The sequence below is a fragment of the Aotus nancymaae genome, unplaced genomic scaffold, assembly GCF_030222135.1.
Source record: "Aotus nancymaae isolate 86718 unplaced genomic scaffold, 86718_ANA_hifiasm-v0.15.2.pri h1tg000009l, whole genome shotgun sequence".
Taxonomy (NCBI): Eukaryota; Metazoa; Chordata; class Mammalia; order Primates; family Aotidae; genus Aotus; species Aotus nancymaae.
In genome coordinates, this window is record NW_026988420.1 from 7,254,306 (window position 1) to 7,268,298 (window position 13,993).

The 13,993-nt window shown below is 47.5% G+C and overlaps 1 protein-coding gene across 4 annotated transcripts; it reads right to left on the reverse strand.

Moving 5' to 3' along the window:
- Nucleotides 1-2,452: 2,452 nt before the first annotated feature.
- GJB6 (gap junction protein beta 6) lies at nucleotides 2,453-12,329 on the reverse strand. 4 transcript variants are annotated; one of them, XM_012442104.2, is made up of 4 exons: nucleotides 12,294-12,329; nucleotides 10,911-11,020; nucleotides 9,786-9,963; nucleotides 2,453-3,979 (listed from the first exon to the last, which is right to left on the reverse strand). In XM_012442104.2, the coding sequence occupies exon 4, from the start codon at nucleotides 3,962-3,964 to the stop codon at nucleotides 3,179-3,181; it is 786 nt and encodes a 261-aa protein (XP_012297527.1). In that variant the 5' UTR covers nucleotides 3,965-3,979; nucleotides 9,786-9,963; nucleotides 10,911-11,020; nucleotides 12,294-12,329; the 3' UTR covers nucleotides 2,453-3,178. The 4 variants fall into 4 exon arrangements, with proteins under 4 accessions (XP_012297527.1, XP_012297540.1, XP_012297513.1 ...); XM_012442117.2 differs by lacking the exons at nucleotides 10,911-11,020; nucleotides 12,294-12,329 and adding an exon at nucleotides 11,079-11,207 and having other exon boundaries at nucleotides 9,786-9,887; XM_012442090.2 differs by lacking the exons at nucleotides 10,911-11,020; nucleotides 12,294-12,329 and adding an exon at nucleotides 11,079-11,207.
- Nucleotides 12,330-13,993: the final 1,664 nt, after the last annotated feature.

The following is a 13,993-nucleotide window of genomic DNA, read 5'->3' on the forward strand; positions in this document are numbered from 1 at the left end:
ACGGTTTGGAAGTTTCCTTAAAAACGAACAATGCAGCTGCTATATGGCCTAGCAATTGGATGCCTGGGCATTTATCACAGAGAAATGAAAACTTTCATTCACAGAAAAATCTATACATGAACGTTCATATTATTTATATAAGTAAAAAACCAGAAACAGTCAACATATAACCAATCCCTAAAGGTTACATACTGCATGATTCCTTATGTATAAAATTCTTTATAATGAGCAGGAGTTCCGAAGGAGATGGTAGCTGGGGCAGGAAGGAGTTAGGCGTGGGTATAAAAGGCAGCAGCATGAGGGGTCCTTATGGTGATGGAAATGTTCCATATCTTGACAGTGTCAATGTTAGCTTCCTGGTTGGGATCTTACACTACAGTTTTGCAAGAATTACCACCAGGGAAACTGCAAAGAGCACATGGGATCTCTGTATTATTTCTTATACCTGCATATGAATCTATAGTTATCTCCAAGTAATAAGTTTAATTAAAAAAAAAAAAGAAAGAAACACTTATAGGACAGTCAATGAACACTGGCTATAGTTTTTAGTGTGATGGTGGCATTGAACTGTTTTGAAAGATTAGTCTGTATTCTTAAAAGATCCATACCGAAATATTTCAAATGAAATTCTATGTCTGGTATTTACTTCAGAATAATCCAGAATGAGGGAGAAGCAGGTGGGGTCCACCAGAAGAGTGAGTGGCTGTGAGTAGGGCATTGTGGAGCTGGCTGGTGGGATGTGGTGTCTTTACATTAGATACTGGTTCTAGTGCCTGGGGAAGGGGGAGGCAGGTCAATGCGGTGGGGAGGCCATTGGCTTTAGAGACTGTCAGACCTGCTGTGAATCTTGGTTCTGCTGCTTATTAGCTATGTGACCTTGCTCAAGCTACTTAGCCTTTGTTTTTTTTTTTTTTTTTTGAGACTGAGTCTTGCTCTGTCGCCCAGGTTGGAGTCCAGTGGCACGATCTCAGCTCACTGCAACCTCTGCCTCTCAGGTTCAAGCAATTCTCCTGCCTCAGCCTCCCGAGTAGCTGGGATTACAGGCACCTGCCACCACATCCAGCTAATTTTTGTATTCTTAGTAGAGATGGGGCTTCACTATGTTGACCAGGCTGGTCTTGAACTCCTGGCCTCAAATGATCTGTCTGCCTGGGCCTTTCAAAGTGCTGGGATTATGGGCATAAGCCACCGAGTCTGGCCTCTTTTTAACCTTTCTGAGCCTCCGTGTCCTTATCTGTAAAATGGGGCCAATATCTCATAGGGCAATTGTACAGATGAATGATTGCTGAGGAAGAGTGTAGGGTGAGTAATAAAAGGTTCTTGGGGTAAGTTTACCTGAGGATGAAGAGAGGAACAGAAGCCAGTGCAGGAGATAGATAGGCAGGTGGAGGTGGGGCAGGAGAATCATTGTTAGGTTGGGCAGTATATGGAAATCCAGTAAATTATTATTTTTATTTAATCTTCAATTTTTTTTTTTTTGAGATAAGGTCTAGTTCTATCATCCAGGCTGGAGTGCAGTGGCATGATCATAGATCACGGTAGCCTCAACCTCCTGGTCTCAAGTGATCCTCCCACGCTGGGATTGCAAGGTTTTTGTTTTTTGGGTTTTTTTGGTAGATATTGGGTCTTGCTGTACAAAAGAGTCCAGGCTGGTCTCGAACTCCTGGCCTTAAACGATCCTCCCGCCTTGGCCTCATGAAGGGTTGGGATTACAGGCTCAAATCGCCCTACCCAGTCAGTAAAAGATTTGTAAAAGAATTGTTGGAAGAAGACACCTGAGAAGAAGCCATCAGATGTGGCATTCAGAAAGTCATTGGTGCTGATAATGGCTTCAGTTCCGTGGTGAAGGTGGTCCCAGATTCAGTGCCAAGAAACAGGTGGGGAAAAAGGATGTAAGTGTCTGCCATTCTGAGAATCCTGATGGCAGGGTGTGGAGAGACCCGGCTGGAGCTCGAGAGGGAAGGCACGTTTAGAGAGATTAAAGAGCAGAAACTAAAGAGGAAGAGGTTGGAAGTGAAAGGGAGAGGAGGATTGTTTCTGTATCTTGTCCGTTGTGAGTCATCCTGCAATGAACACAGGTGTGCAAATATTTCTTTGAGATACTGGTTTTAATTCTTTTGGCCATATATCCAACAGTGCAATTGCTGGATCATTTGGCCACTTTACTTTTAATATTTTAAGGAGTCTCCATCCTGCTTTCTGTAATGCTGCACCCTTCTATGTTCCTACCAGCAGTGCATGAGAGCTCTCAAGCACTGGTCTTGCTTGCACGTGGGATGAAGGCTTAAGACCTCCCTAACCTCCTCTGTATCCAGGATGAACTGACCTGGAGGACATTATCCTAGTGTCATACAAGCGGCCCCCTCCACACTGAGTGCCCTGTAGGCTGCTAAATGTACCCTCTGCTCATTTGCAGTGAGGATGCAAGAGAAACCATAAGACACGTGAAGGCTTAAGCAATGGGGCCAAGCTTTATTGAGGCAATCACATTCATGCTTCAGTTGTTTGCAATGATTGTCAAATAGGTGAGTTAAAAAACCTTCCGCTTCCATACTGTTCCATCTGCATTCAGAAAGCAGTAAAAATACATTGTGCAATGAACACTTTCCACCTTAAGCGTCTCATGATAGTTCACAAATTTGCCAACGGACAATGCAAAACAATATTTATAAGATAGACCCTTTGTAAGTTCCAAATTTAGATACTTGCGGTGTAATTCTAAAACCAACATGGCATGTTTTTCCAGGTAAGGAGGACCAGTCATTATAAAAATACTTTATATAAATTCAAAGTCAGAACTAAAAACATCCAAGCCTATAAAAATATCTTTTCCTAATAAAAGTATCAATTTCTAGATAAATGTTCTTTATCAACAACAGTTACATAAATTTTCAGAAAGTACCCACTTTGTCAGAGGTCCACTTAAAAGGAAGCTGTTGAAGTGACAGCAACACTCCTCTCAAGCGGTCCCGTGTTTTCAGAGACGGACCACATACTTGATTACGTTGTGTATGAATGGCACAAGTATCCTACAAAAAGGTAACTCAGGTGTCTATTTACTATGAAAGTCATTTATAAAGACAAACTCTTCAGGCTAGAGAAGGAACTTTCAGGTCGGCATTGCCTTCTGGAGAAGACAAGTCTCCTTGTGACACAGCTACACTTTACCTTGAAATGTTTAACTTGGGAAACCTGTGATCGCATTTTGACCGCTATCTGAAATCAGCTCATTCATTTCATTCTGCTTATTCTCCTTTAGGGTGTGGTTGGGGTGATTGCTTGGCGCCTGTGCTCTCTTTGACCTCCTAAAACACACCTTGAGCAGCAGGTAGCACAACTCCGCCACATTAAGCAGCATGCAAATCACAGATGCAGAAATCATAAAAATGGTAAACACGGTCTTCTCCGTCGGCCTAGAAATAAAGCAGTCGACAAGGTTGGGGCAGGGGTCAATCCCACATTTCAACACCCAGGGCAGGTGGTACCCGCTGTAAAGGAAGTAAAACACATACATAAAGGCCGCTTCGAAGATGATTCGGAAAAAGATGCTGCTGGTGTACGTCCACCACAGCGACCCCTCTATCCGAACCTTCTGCTTTTTAATGTCCTCTATGTCTTTGAATTCATTTCTCTTCTCTCCTCGCCTGAACTTGCGGGCAGTTTCGTGCCTGTAGTAGGCCACGTGCATGGCCACCAGCAGCGCCGGGGTGGAGACGAAGATCAGCTGGAGGGCCCACAGCCGGATGTGGGACACCGGGAAGAAGTGGTCGTAGCACACATTTTTGCAACCCGGTTGCAGCGTGTTGCAGACGAAGTCCTCCTGCTCGTCACCCCACACTTCGTGGGCAGCCACCACAAGGATCATGACTCGGAAGATAAAGATGACGGTGATCCACACCTTCCCGATGCTGGTGGAGTGTTTGTTGACACCCCCGATGAAAGTGTGCAGGGTCCCCCAATCCATTGTGCCGGTTTATCCCTAAACAGACAAACATGGGCAAAGGTTTATTAGTGGAAGAGGCCTTGGGAAAGCGGCACAGTGATATTACAGACTAAAGTAACTCTCTATTAAAGTAGGCTGTGATATTTTACAACTTCAACTCCTTGCTATGCTAGTCTGAGGTTTTCTGAAAAGAAATGCCTACCCCAAACATATTCTTTTTTTTTTTTTTTTTGAGACAGAATCTCGATCTGTTGCCAGGCACCAGGCTGGAGTGCAGTGGCACGATCTCGGCTCACTGCAACCTCCGCCTCCCAGGTTCAAGTAATTCTCCTGCCTCAGCCTCCCGAGTAGCTGGGACTACAGGCACATGCCACCACGCCCTGCTAATTTTTGTATTTTTAATAGAGACAGGGTTTCACCATGTTGGCCAGGATGGTCTTGATCTCTTGACCTCATAATCCACCTGCCTGGCCTCCCAAAGTGCTGGGATTACAGGCGTGAGCCACCGTGCCCGGCCCCCAAACATATTCTGGTTTTGGTCAGAAATAACTTTTTGGAGGAGGAATTAAGATCATCTTGATTCAACTGAATTCAGATCATCTATTAGATTGCTATTTGCATTAATCCAGGAATACAGGTAAACAAATTTGTTTCCAAGCTTCCTTTTAATCACTATCTGATCTATTCCACCAAACTGGCTTTATCCAAGGCCTCACCGTGCTTCCACAGTAGATTTTATTCATGAAATAGCTTAGTCAGGGGGAAAAAAAACATTCATTGGAATGACATAATCTGGTTTACCCAACAGACTAAGAAGGGGAAAAACAAACAAAATACTTATTATCTTACTTTATACAATATATGTATACCTAATTCTAACTTGAATAACATCATCTGCCATAATCATGTGTTCTTAGGACATCTAATATTGCCGGCTACTGAGAAAGCCTCTTCCAAAAGAGAATCACAAGCTTTTATAAAAATTGCTCCATTGTTCTCCAATGTGTCTCTGGTATGAGCAGGCCCATGTTGGCTTTGCCTCCCCAGCGGGTCCTGTTTGCGCTGGGGGAAGCCGAGGAGGTGATCTGCTGCCCCTGCCACCCAGGGCCTGCCTCCCTGTTAATGCACTGATTCTACCGCCCGAGAGAAAAAGGACTTCTTTATAGCTACAGACACTTTTGCTATAACCCAGACAGCTGGCTTCTTAGCCTGCACCACCACAAAAGACTACAGAGTTGGTCAGCATTCTCCTTTCAAAAATAAAAGGAGGTATCATGGACCCTTGGAAAATTTTCAGAAAGTAAAAGACCTCTCCCCAGAGCAATGCACTCAGACATTTTCTCAATAGGCTGTCAGAGCATGAGGGAGTCACCAAAATCCTTCTGTCCACCAGTCTTAGACTTTCTTCTCGCTGAATGGGTGAGAGGTACCTGTCAGCCTCCCCCTCTCAGGCAGCCCCACGGACCTCACGCTCTGGCTCTCATGGCTGCCCCACTGCAGTACGCTCACTGCTGTTGGAAGCAGTTGGATGAATGGAGGCAGCCTCTCCCCACCCAGGAGTGCCTTGGCCTCGGAATGGGGTGCTACTGTGTGCTCCAAGGCAGCATCTTTTGTAGACTTAGAAAGTCAGCAGACCTGTCAGAAAAGTCTGACTCCCAGTTCAGTTGGCTTTCTGAGAAATTGATTTTTTGTCCTTGGTTTGGATAGTAATATTAAGCAACAATCCTCCATTCCCCACTCCCCAGCCCTCAGCAACCACCGTTCTACTTTCTGTGTCTATGATTTTGACTGCTCTACAGACCTCATATAAGCAGAAATACACAGCACTTGGCTTTTTGGGACTGGCTTATTTCACTCAGCATACCATCCTCGAGGTTCGTCCACGTTGTAGCACGTGACAGGATCTCCTTATTTCGGAGGCTGCATACTGTTCCACTGTATGAATGCTCCCCATTTTGTTTACCCATTCATCCATCAATGGACACCGGGTTGCTTCCACCTTTCGGCTATTGTAACACTACCATGAGTGAGGGCGTACTCACATTCTTTCGAGACCTTGCTTTCAAGTCTTTTGGATATCCAGAAGTGGGATTGCTGGATCTCATGGTTGTCCTATTTTTAATTCTTTAAGCATTTCCACAGGAGAGCAGAATGTTATTATTCAGAATGATAAGAGGGGCCCACTTCCTGGAGGAGGGCAAATATTCTGATTTTTAAAATAAGAGAAAATGTATATGTGTGAACTGGGGACTTTCTGTTGAGCACCCAGCACATTCCAAAACAGCCTCACTAAACGTCTTGTTAAGAGTTCAGTGATAGCAACTATGGAGATGGCAAGGGCACCGAGCCTTGGAGTCACAGTGGTCTTTGCTGACGCCTCTCCTATCGTCAGGAGGTTGTGTTTTCATGGTTCCTTTAATAGCTGCAGCCTAGCCTTCTACTTCAGGAATATCAGTGCTCCTTAGGGGGCATGTCTTTATCAGCGGGATATCAGCGCCACAGCACAAGATCGTGAGAAAGAGACTCAGGCTCGGGCTGCGTGGAGGGACCAGCGCAGGCTCCCCGGGCAGCCCGCATCGGAAGGGTGGACTCCTTTCGTGTTTCAGGGAAGACGTGGCCCGGGAGGGCGCATCAGCAGGTGTGCGGACAGATGGAGGGGCTGGAGGTTACCCCACAGCCGAGGGAACAGAACCAAACGCTAGCTTGAGGAAGACGCTGAGGCACAGGGCGGCGACCCTGGCATGTGAGGCAGAGGACTCGGTCCCCGTGCGGATCTGGGACTAAGAACTCAATCCGGCTCTCTTTTGATAGCATGGGGAGAAATGCCAGATATAGGTGAAGGGGAGGAAGGCAGCAAATCACACTGCCATGTGTGCACCTATGCAACAACCTTGCATGTTTTTCACATGTACCCCAAAACCTAAAATGCAATAAAAAAAAAAAAGAAGAAAAATGAAATGGGCTACCCTGCAAACTGTGTTTTCTCATCCCTTGAAGCATTTCATCAGCGGCGGCGGGAGTGTCTGCTGGGGCAACGCACAGGGGGCCTCCCCTAGGAGCCGGGGTCCCAGCGTTCCATAATTAAAGTGTGTTTCCTAAGGGCTCCCTTTCATATACCATACACTCTTCACAGCCTAGAGAGATGGTCAGTGTCCACAGTAAATGCAGCTCTAAAAGCTCTTGTTAAATGATATGATTTATAAAATTAATTTTATTCTCAGATAAAAGGCATAATATATTTTCCTAATTGTTGATGTTCTATCTCAGAAGCATTTCAAAATGTGACCAATGAGGAGCACGAAATTGGTACATCTTGATGTTTAAACATATTTTACAGCAGCTGTTCACCTATGGGGTCAGTTCTGTTTATTTGTACAGTGAAGATGTTCTCTTATTATCCAAGAAACACCTCCCATTGAAGTTTGGCCAATAAAATGCCCAATCAGCAAGTGTTTGATTTATCCAATAAATGGTTCATTTTCTCCAACACTTCAAAGTCCATGGAATTGAACCCCCGCCCCGCCACCCTCCCTGCCGCAGGTGAGACAGCTGTGTTCTCTGGGTTCTCTAGTATGTGGCCTGCCTGAACAATAGCACCCCTTGGTCCCCTGTCCTGACCTTCTAGGAAGCAGATGGATCAGGGAACCAGAGGGCGACACAGCCTGGATGATTCCGAGAGGCTGAAGTCACAGAAAAAGTCAAGAGGTCACAATCTCCCCCCAGGAACACTGGTCCCCGCTTTCCAGAAGCAGGGTCCCTGACCTCTGCAGCTTTGGGCTTCTCCCAATTATAATGGCAGTAGCTTTTTTTAATTGCTTTGGATTTTTCTAGGTCCCCAAGCCACGTGCTCTGAGGCTGTTCTATCAACATAGCAAAACTGAACAGAGAATAATCTATTTCACAATGCACACTTCACAACGCTGGTACTAAAAACCGGCAATCCACCTACGCCTTTAAAGGATGAAAAGTAAAGGAGATGCCGAGCTTGCTGAGAAAAATGAGGTTAAACCCAATACCAGCGTGCCTAGTCCAGGACAGTCTCCTGGTTCAGAGCGTCCTCCTGCAAGAGCCACAAAGGCCCTGTTATTCTTAACAGCAGAAGTGATCCAAGGGAGAGCTGTGTCCTCTCTCTGAAACTGCCTGGCCCGAGTGGGCTGCCCCAGGGCGCTCAGTGACCCTGAGCTGGTGTTTCCCAGCCGAGACAGGGAGGCAGTGACTCTTTCCATTCTTTTCCAGTTTGTGTCGCTCCTGGGGGGCTCACCAGCCAGCCCCGGGGATCTGCCCTGCGTATCATTCTCTGCAGGCCAAGAACCAAGGAGAGGTGAGCTCCCCTGGCAAGTGTCAAGAGTCAGGCCAGGGTGACGGCCCGGCTGCGGGTTGCCAAGCCCCAATATTTCCAGCACATTCCTGCCATCACTGGCCAGGCCTGGCTGTCCCAGGAGACGCTCCCACTCAAGGAGCTGCGGGAGGATGGTGGTAACCGCGGGAGACTCAGCAAGGTTTAGGGAGGACTCAGCTCCAATGGCTGCTCCTGCCCTGATGTTTGTGGGTGGACAGACTGCAGAGGGGCCCAGAAGAAGGCTGGTTGGTGGGTAGGGGGGGACGGCAAAGAAAGCTCCAGTCCCCAGACTCTCCCTTGTAAAAAGACATAACCACAGCGTATGATCTTTCACAAACCCTCTTGGTTGGAGAAGATTTGAAGGCTATTTCAATTTGTAAAATCGTCATCAATTTCAAATTACTTTCCAAAATCACTGCATCCAGGGGAACGCTTTGCAACTGTAGGAAACAAAGTATCTCTTTCCTCTCCTGCTTCTGGAGGGCTGGAGAAGCTCCTCCAATGGGAGGAGCTTTCTCAATACAAAGTAAAATATTAACTCTTTCTTTGGAAACCAGAGAGGTTCATTTTAACTGATGCCTCTCTGGCTGTCTTTTAAGGAAAGGATAGATATGCCTAGCTTCTGCAGTCTTTAACTTCTAAGAATGTGATTACATTCAAACTTAAAAGGGTAAACTGTGTTCGATTTTGTGGTAAATCTAATCATAGTGAACAGCTCGATGCTGTATCCTTGATACTAAAGTTCCAATCTGAAATATCTAGCTCTAAAAATAAGTAAACCACTGATTTTACTTTTGAGGATCCACACAGCATTCTGAAGATAGATTGTTGTTTCCTGTTACCATTCAAATAATTTAGATCTATTGGCATCTGACCATAATAACAAAGTTTCTTGATTGTTTTAAAACTTCGTATTTAAGAAATTAATCACAGCTAGCTTGTTTAGCAATACCATTATAATTTCACTAATGACTGAAGCAAAACTAAAGCCCCTAAAAGTTAGAGGGTTACCCTTTAGCATATTTTCCCAGATAGTTCTGTTCTCCTTTCAATGTCATTTAGCAAAAAAAAAAAAATTTTTTTTGAGACAAAGTCTTGTTCTGTCATTCAGGGTGGAGTGCAATGGCACAGTCTCAGCTCACTGCAACCTATACCTCCTGGGTTCAAGTGATTCTTGTGCTTCAGCCTCCTGAATAGCGGGGATTACAGGCACATGCCACCACACCTGGTTAATTTTTGTATTTTATTTTATTTTTTAAATAGACACGTGGTTTTGCCATGTTGGCCAGGCTGGTCTCAAACTCCTGACCTCAGCTTATCTGCCCACCTCGGCCTCACAAAGTGTTGGGATTATAGGTGTGAGCCACTGTGCCCAGACATCTAGCAAATAGTTGATAGATCTCAGAACAGGAACATGTGCCTAACAATTTCGAAGTTAGCTTTGGATAGTCGGGGAGTCCGCACAGATAAAAGGAAAACAATGTCAAAGCAAAACAAGCAAACCTGAGTCTTTTTTTCCAAGGACTCCCAGCGTTTCAGACTCGAAGAATGAGAGCAAGGTCCCTCTGCGAGGGCTTCAGACCTCCTCCTACTCCACTTGAGTGCCTGGAAGCCAATGGTGCACAGCGAAGAGATGAATGACAATCTTTGCTCTGTTTCTGGAGGTCAGTGAGGATGTCACCTGTTGAGGGAAAAATAGTACCTGCTGCCATATTCCTTTAACTCCCCCCATCCCCCACCACAATGTGTACTCTGAAAAAATTCTGTGGGTAGTTTTTCTTCATTCCCCAAACTGTTATGAGGTAAGTTCAGAAATTATCATCTTCCTGATGCTCTATACTTTGAACACATAAAATAATCAAAGGTGCTGTTTGGTACAGAGCACCTTTGTATATCAAAATAACAATCACACCCAATCTGAAGCCTCAAGCCCACTCCCTGAGCAATTCAAACAGGGACAGGGGAGGTTTTCAGACCCTGGCTACACCCTGATTCCCAAATCAGCATTTTAAAAAAATCTCAGGCTCTTTCTTTAATCAGGAAGAATCGATGTCTTTTATCTCTAGAAATCTCAGGTCATCCAAGCTTCAACCTGATAGTTAATTTTTAAATTTAGTGACAAAAAACTTCAGCAACCGTCCAGACAAATTAACACTAGTGATAACAATGAGTGTGGGATCCATATACTTCAAAATTAACTCAATAAAAGTGAAACGTTGTTTCTGTCTATGGAGTCTCTAAAAATGGACAACTCATGGAATTATGTATGTTTCTTACTAAATTTAAGAATTCAAAGGGTTAAAAACTAATTTCCATTAAGTTAAACTTTCCTTCTCTGAGTCTTGTTAGCAATATGTGTTTGTTCATTCAAACAAACCTACATCCTTTCCAAACATTTAAGTTCAACTGTATTTAAATGACCTTGGGAATAAAAACGGAATGGAATGAAAACGGGGTTCCAGTTCTACACTCAAGCACCAAGCAACTAAAACAGAAATCATAAGAGATGGCAGGTAGCCATTAGAAGGTTATGCCCTCACAGACCAAGAAGCTTGGGTCAGCTGTCACTTCCCCACAATTTTATCCCATTTAACGTTTAAACTAATATATGCAAACTGCTCACAGTACCTGGTATATTCAAACTGAATTAGAGATGCATGAAGAGGGCGTGCAAGTTAGAATTTTCCTTTCGTCACACCGAAAGTGTTTAGCCAGATCTTCCGTACTTCTTTTCCTTCCTAACACTCATAATTCAGAAGAGAAAGTGTAAGAAAAAGAGCATAAAGTCATCATTACCTGTATCAGAATTTGTTTAGAAACAACCAGTGGGGCGGGTGAACTGATCAGCGTCTTCCAGACTTTAGCCACTGCAGTGCCAATGAGGCGCCCTCCACACCCCTAGTTATGTGACAGGCTAGAGCCTGGTGTTCTCTCTTCAAAACCCCCCTCCTCTCCTTGGCAGGCTTCAAGCAAGAGCCCCAAAGACGCTGCTGGATCCAAACAACAGACAAAGCTCTCCACAGGAGCAGTTCTGAGCAGCACCCTGCAATTCTAAGGAGACTGCATGGGGGCAGGACATTTTCTTCTAGAACACTGGTTAGATTCTGCTAGAACTGGGGCAAGAAAATAGTTGTATGGCATAAAGTCTACGTGAGGGAAAAGAACAACCAGGCACGGTTAAGTTCAATCAGACGCTAAATAGAGCGCTCGCCCACCCAGGGGACACTGAGGTCGCTGGGCCTGTGTCCCCACTGGCTGCAGGCCCCTGACCCCTCCGGGAATGCAGAGCTGCGCGCAGGCCACGCTCACCCTGACCCGTCCTGCTCCCCAGGAAGGGAGACCAGTCCCTGCAAAACACAGGAAGCCTGTGACACCAGGGACTGGTATTCACCGACAGGAAGTGACTTCTGGTGCCTGCACGTTTTAACTAAGATGTGTCACCAATTACTTTTAATTACTATCGTCCACCCTATTGTCATCAGCATTTCACAAGTTTCTCGGAAGCCCAGCACGCAGCCCATACCCAGCCGTTCTCCCGGGACTTAGGCACCCGCCCAAGTCGAGGGTTTGGCTGAACTGAAACCCCCATCCTAGACCTGGCTTTCTTCTCCCCCAAATCCAAGGGGACACGCCGGTGACCCACAAGAGTTTAGAAAATCCAACACGCAGCAAACGAAACGGGGAAAGGGCACCGACCCCCACTCCGGCCGCTTAGACTAGCGATATAAAACCTTCATAAAACCTGTTGTGCAAGTCAAAGGACCACGCTGGGGTAAAAGTCAAACCAGTCCATCCTCGTTCCTCCGCGTGAAGAGGGGCCAGCGCGGGCGGTGCCCACCGCCTTTGGGCCGGGGCCGGGGCGCGCGGACGGGAGGGTGAGGATGCAGGCAGATGGGGGGCCCGGGCGCCCCACGTGCAGCCAGACACCCACCCTGGCCGCGCTCCGCCTGCTCTGCTCCGGTGCCCGACAGGAGGGACAGCAGCGAGGTGGGGACCAACAGCCGACCTCACCTGCTCTAACTTCTCGGAAGAGATTCCTCTGCCGCGGTGCCGAGGTGGCACTCCCGGTTGCTCTCCGCACGACCCCGCCGGCCCGCGCCCGCTTACCTGCTCTGTGGCCGGCGGCCCTGGCGCGGGGCTCTGCGCGGGGCGGCACCCTTCGCTCCGGCCGGGCAGGCGGGACCCGCTGGGCGCCGCCGGCTGTCAGGCTCTCGTCGGGCTTCGGGTGAAGGCCCCGGCTCCCACCTGCTGCGCCTTTTAACCGCGCCCCACCCCGCCTCTGCCCTGACGCGGCTCGGGAGGGCTGCGGGAGGCAAGCGCGGTCACCCGACGAGCCCCCGCCCCGGGGCGAGCGAGGCGCTGGGCGCGGACGGCGGGGGGCCATTCCTCCGGGGGCCAGGGAGCGCAGGGCAGGGGCCCGGGGCAGGGTGCGCAGGGCGGGTACCCTTTCCCGGGCGCAGGGTAGGGTACCCCTGAGAGGTGCGCTGGGCGCGGGGCCCTCCTTCCTGCGCTTGGAGGAAACGGGGTACCAAGGATGCAGGGGGCCGTGCTCTCCCTCGGGGGCGCAGAGGGCGGGCCCAGTCCCCTCTGGGAGGATGCAGGTTTGAGACTCCTGCCCAGAACCTCGAGGGAGCTCTTCCTCCCTAGCGCACCGTGGCGAGCAGTGTGAGGGGCAGGCTTTGTTCTGGCCAGGACTCATCCTCAGTTTTCTGGGCACTCCAGCCCTCTCTTCGCCCGCGGGTTGCACAGCCCTCTCCTGGAGCGCCTGGAGTTTCTTTATTAATTAATGACCACTTAGAGGAGGTACAGGGGTTGGTTTTTATTAATTACCTCCATCTTTTGAAGCCTCCTCCGGGGAAGCGGAGCGGGCCTTCCTCCGAACAGCGCACCAGGAGATACCTCATTGCCTCCCAGATTATCAGTCAGGACTGGAAAGCTCAGGGCCAGTGCAGAGAGTGGTGCAAGGACCGGTGGGGTGGAAACGTTGGAAGCTATTTAGGGACCTGGCTTTACAGGTTCAAACCTGTACTGCATTGGACAAAAGATGTGTGACTTGCTTATTCTACAAAATTGGTTGGTAATTAAATGTCGCCACTTGAATCATATGTCACTTGTTGGGTCATATTGTCCCAGAAGACAATTAATAATGGTTCTTAAGATGTCTCGTAAAGGTCGTGGAAATTAAGCCAAGATTTTATAAACATCCACCTCCCAAAGTATTTTATTTGAGAAGAACCAGGTTCTTAGAGAATTTGGCCGAGTCAAGTTTTAAAACTATGGGGAGGTCCCTGGAATGGCCTTGAACCTGGAGGGTGGAGAAACACAGAAATCTCTATGCCCCCCTCTTTTTTTTTTTGAGACAGAGTCTCGCTCTGTTGCCCAGCCTACATACAGTGCAGTGGCGCGATCTCAGCTCACTAAAACCTCGGCCTCCTGAGTGCAAGTGATTCTCCTGCCTCAGCCTCCTGAGTTGCTGAAATTACAGGTGTGTGCCACCATGCCCGGCTACGTTTTGTATTTTTAGTAGAACTGGGTTTCGCCATGTTGGCCAGGCTGGTCTGGAACACCTGATCTCAGGTGATCCACCCAGCTTGGCCTCCCAAAGTGCTGGGATTACAGGCGTGAGCCACCATGCCCACCATCTCTAGGCTTTTTTGTTAGACATCCTCAGATTGCCCAGATGTGCCCTGTGCAGTGAATCTTGGGTGCTC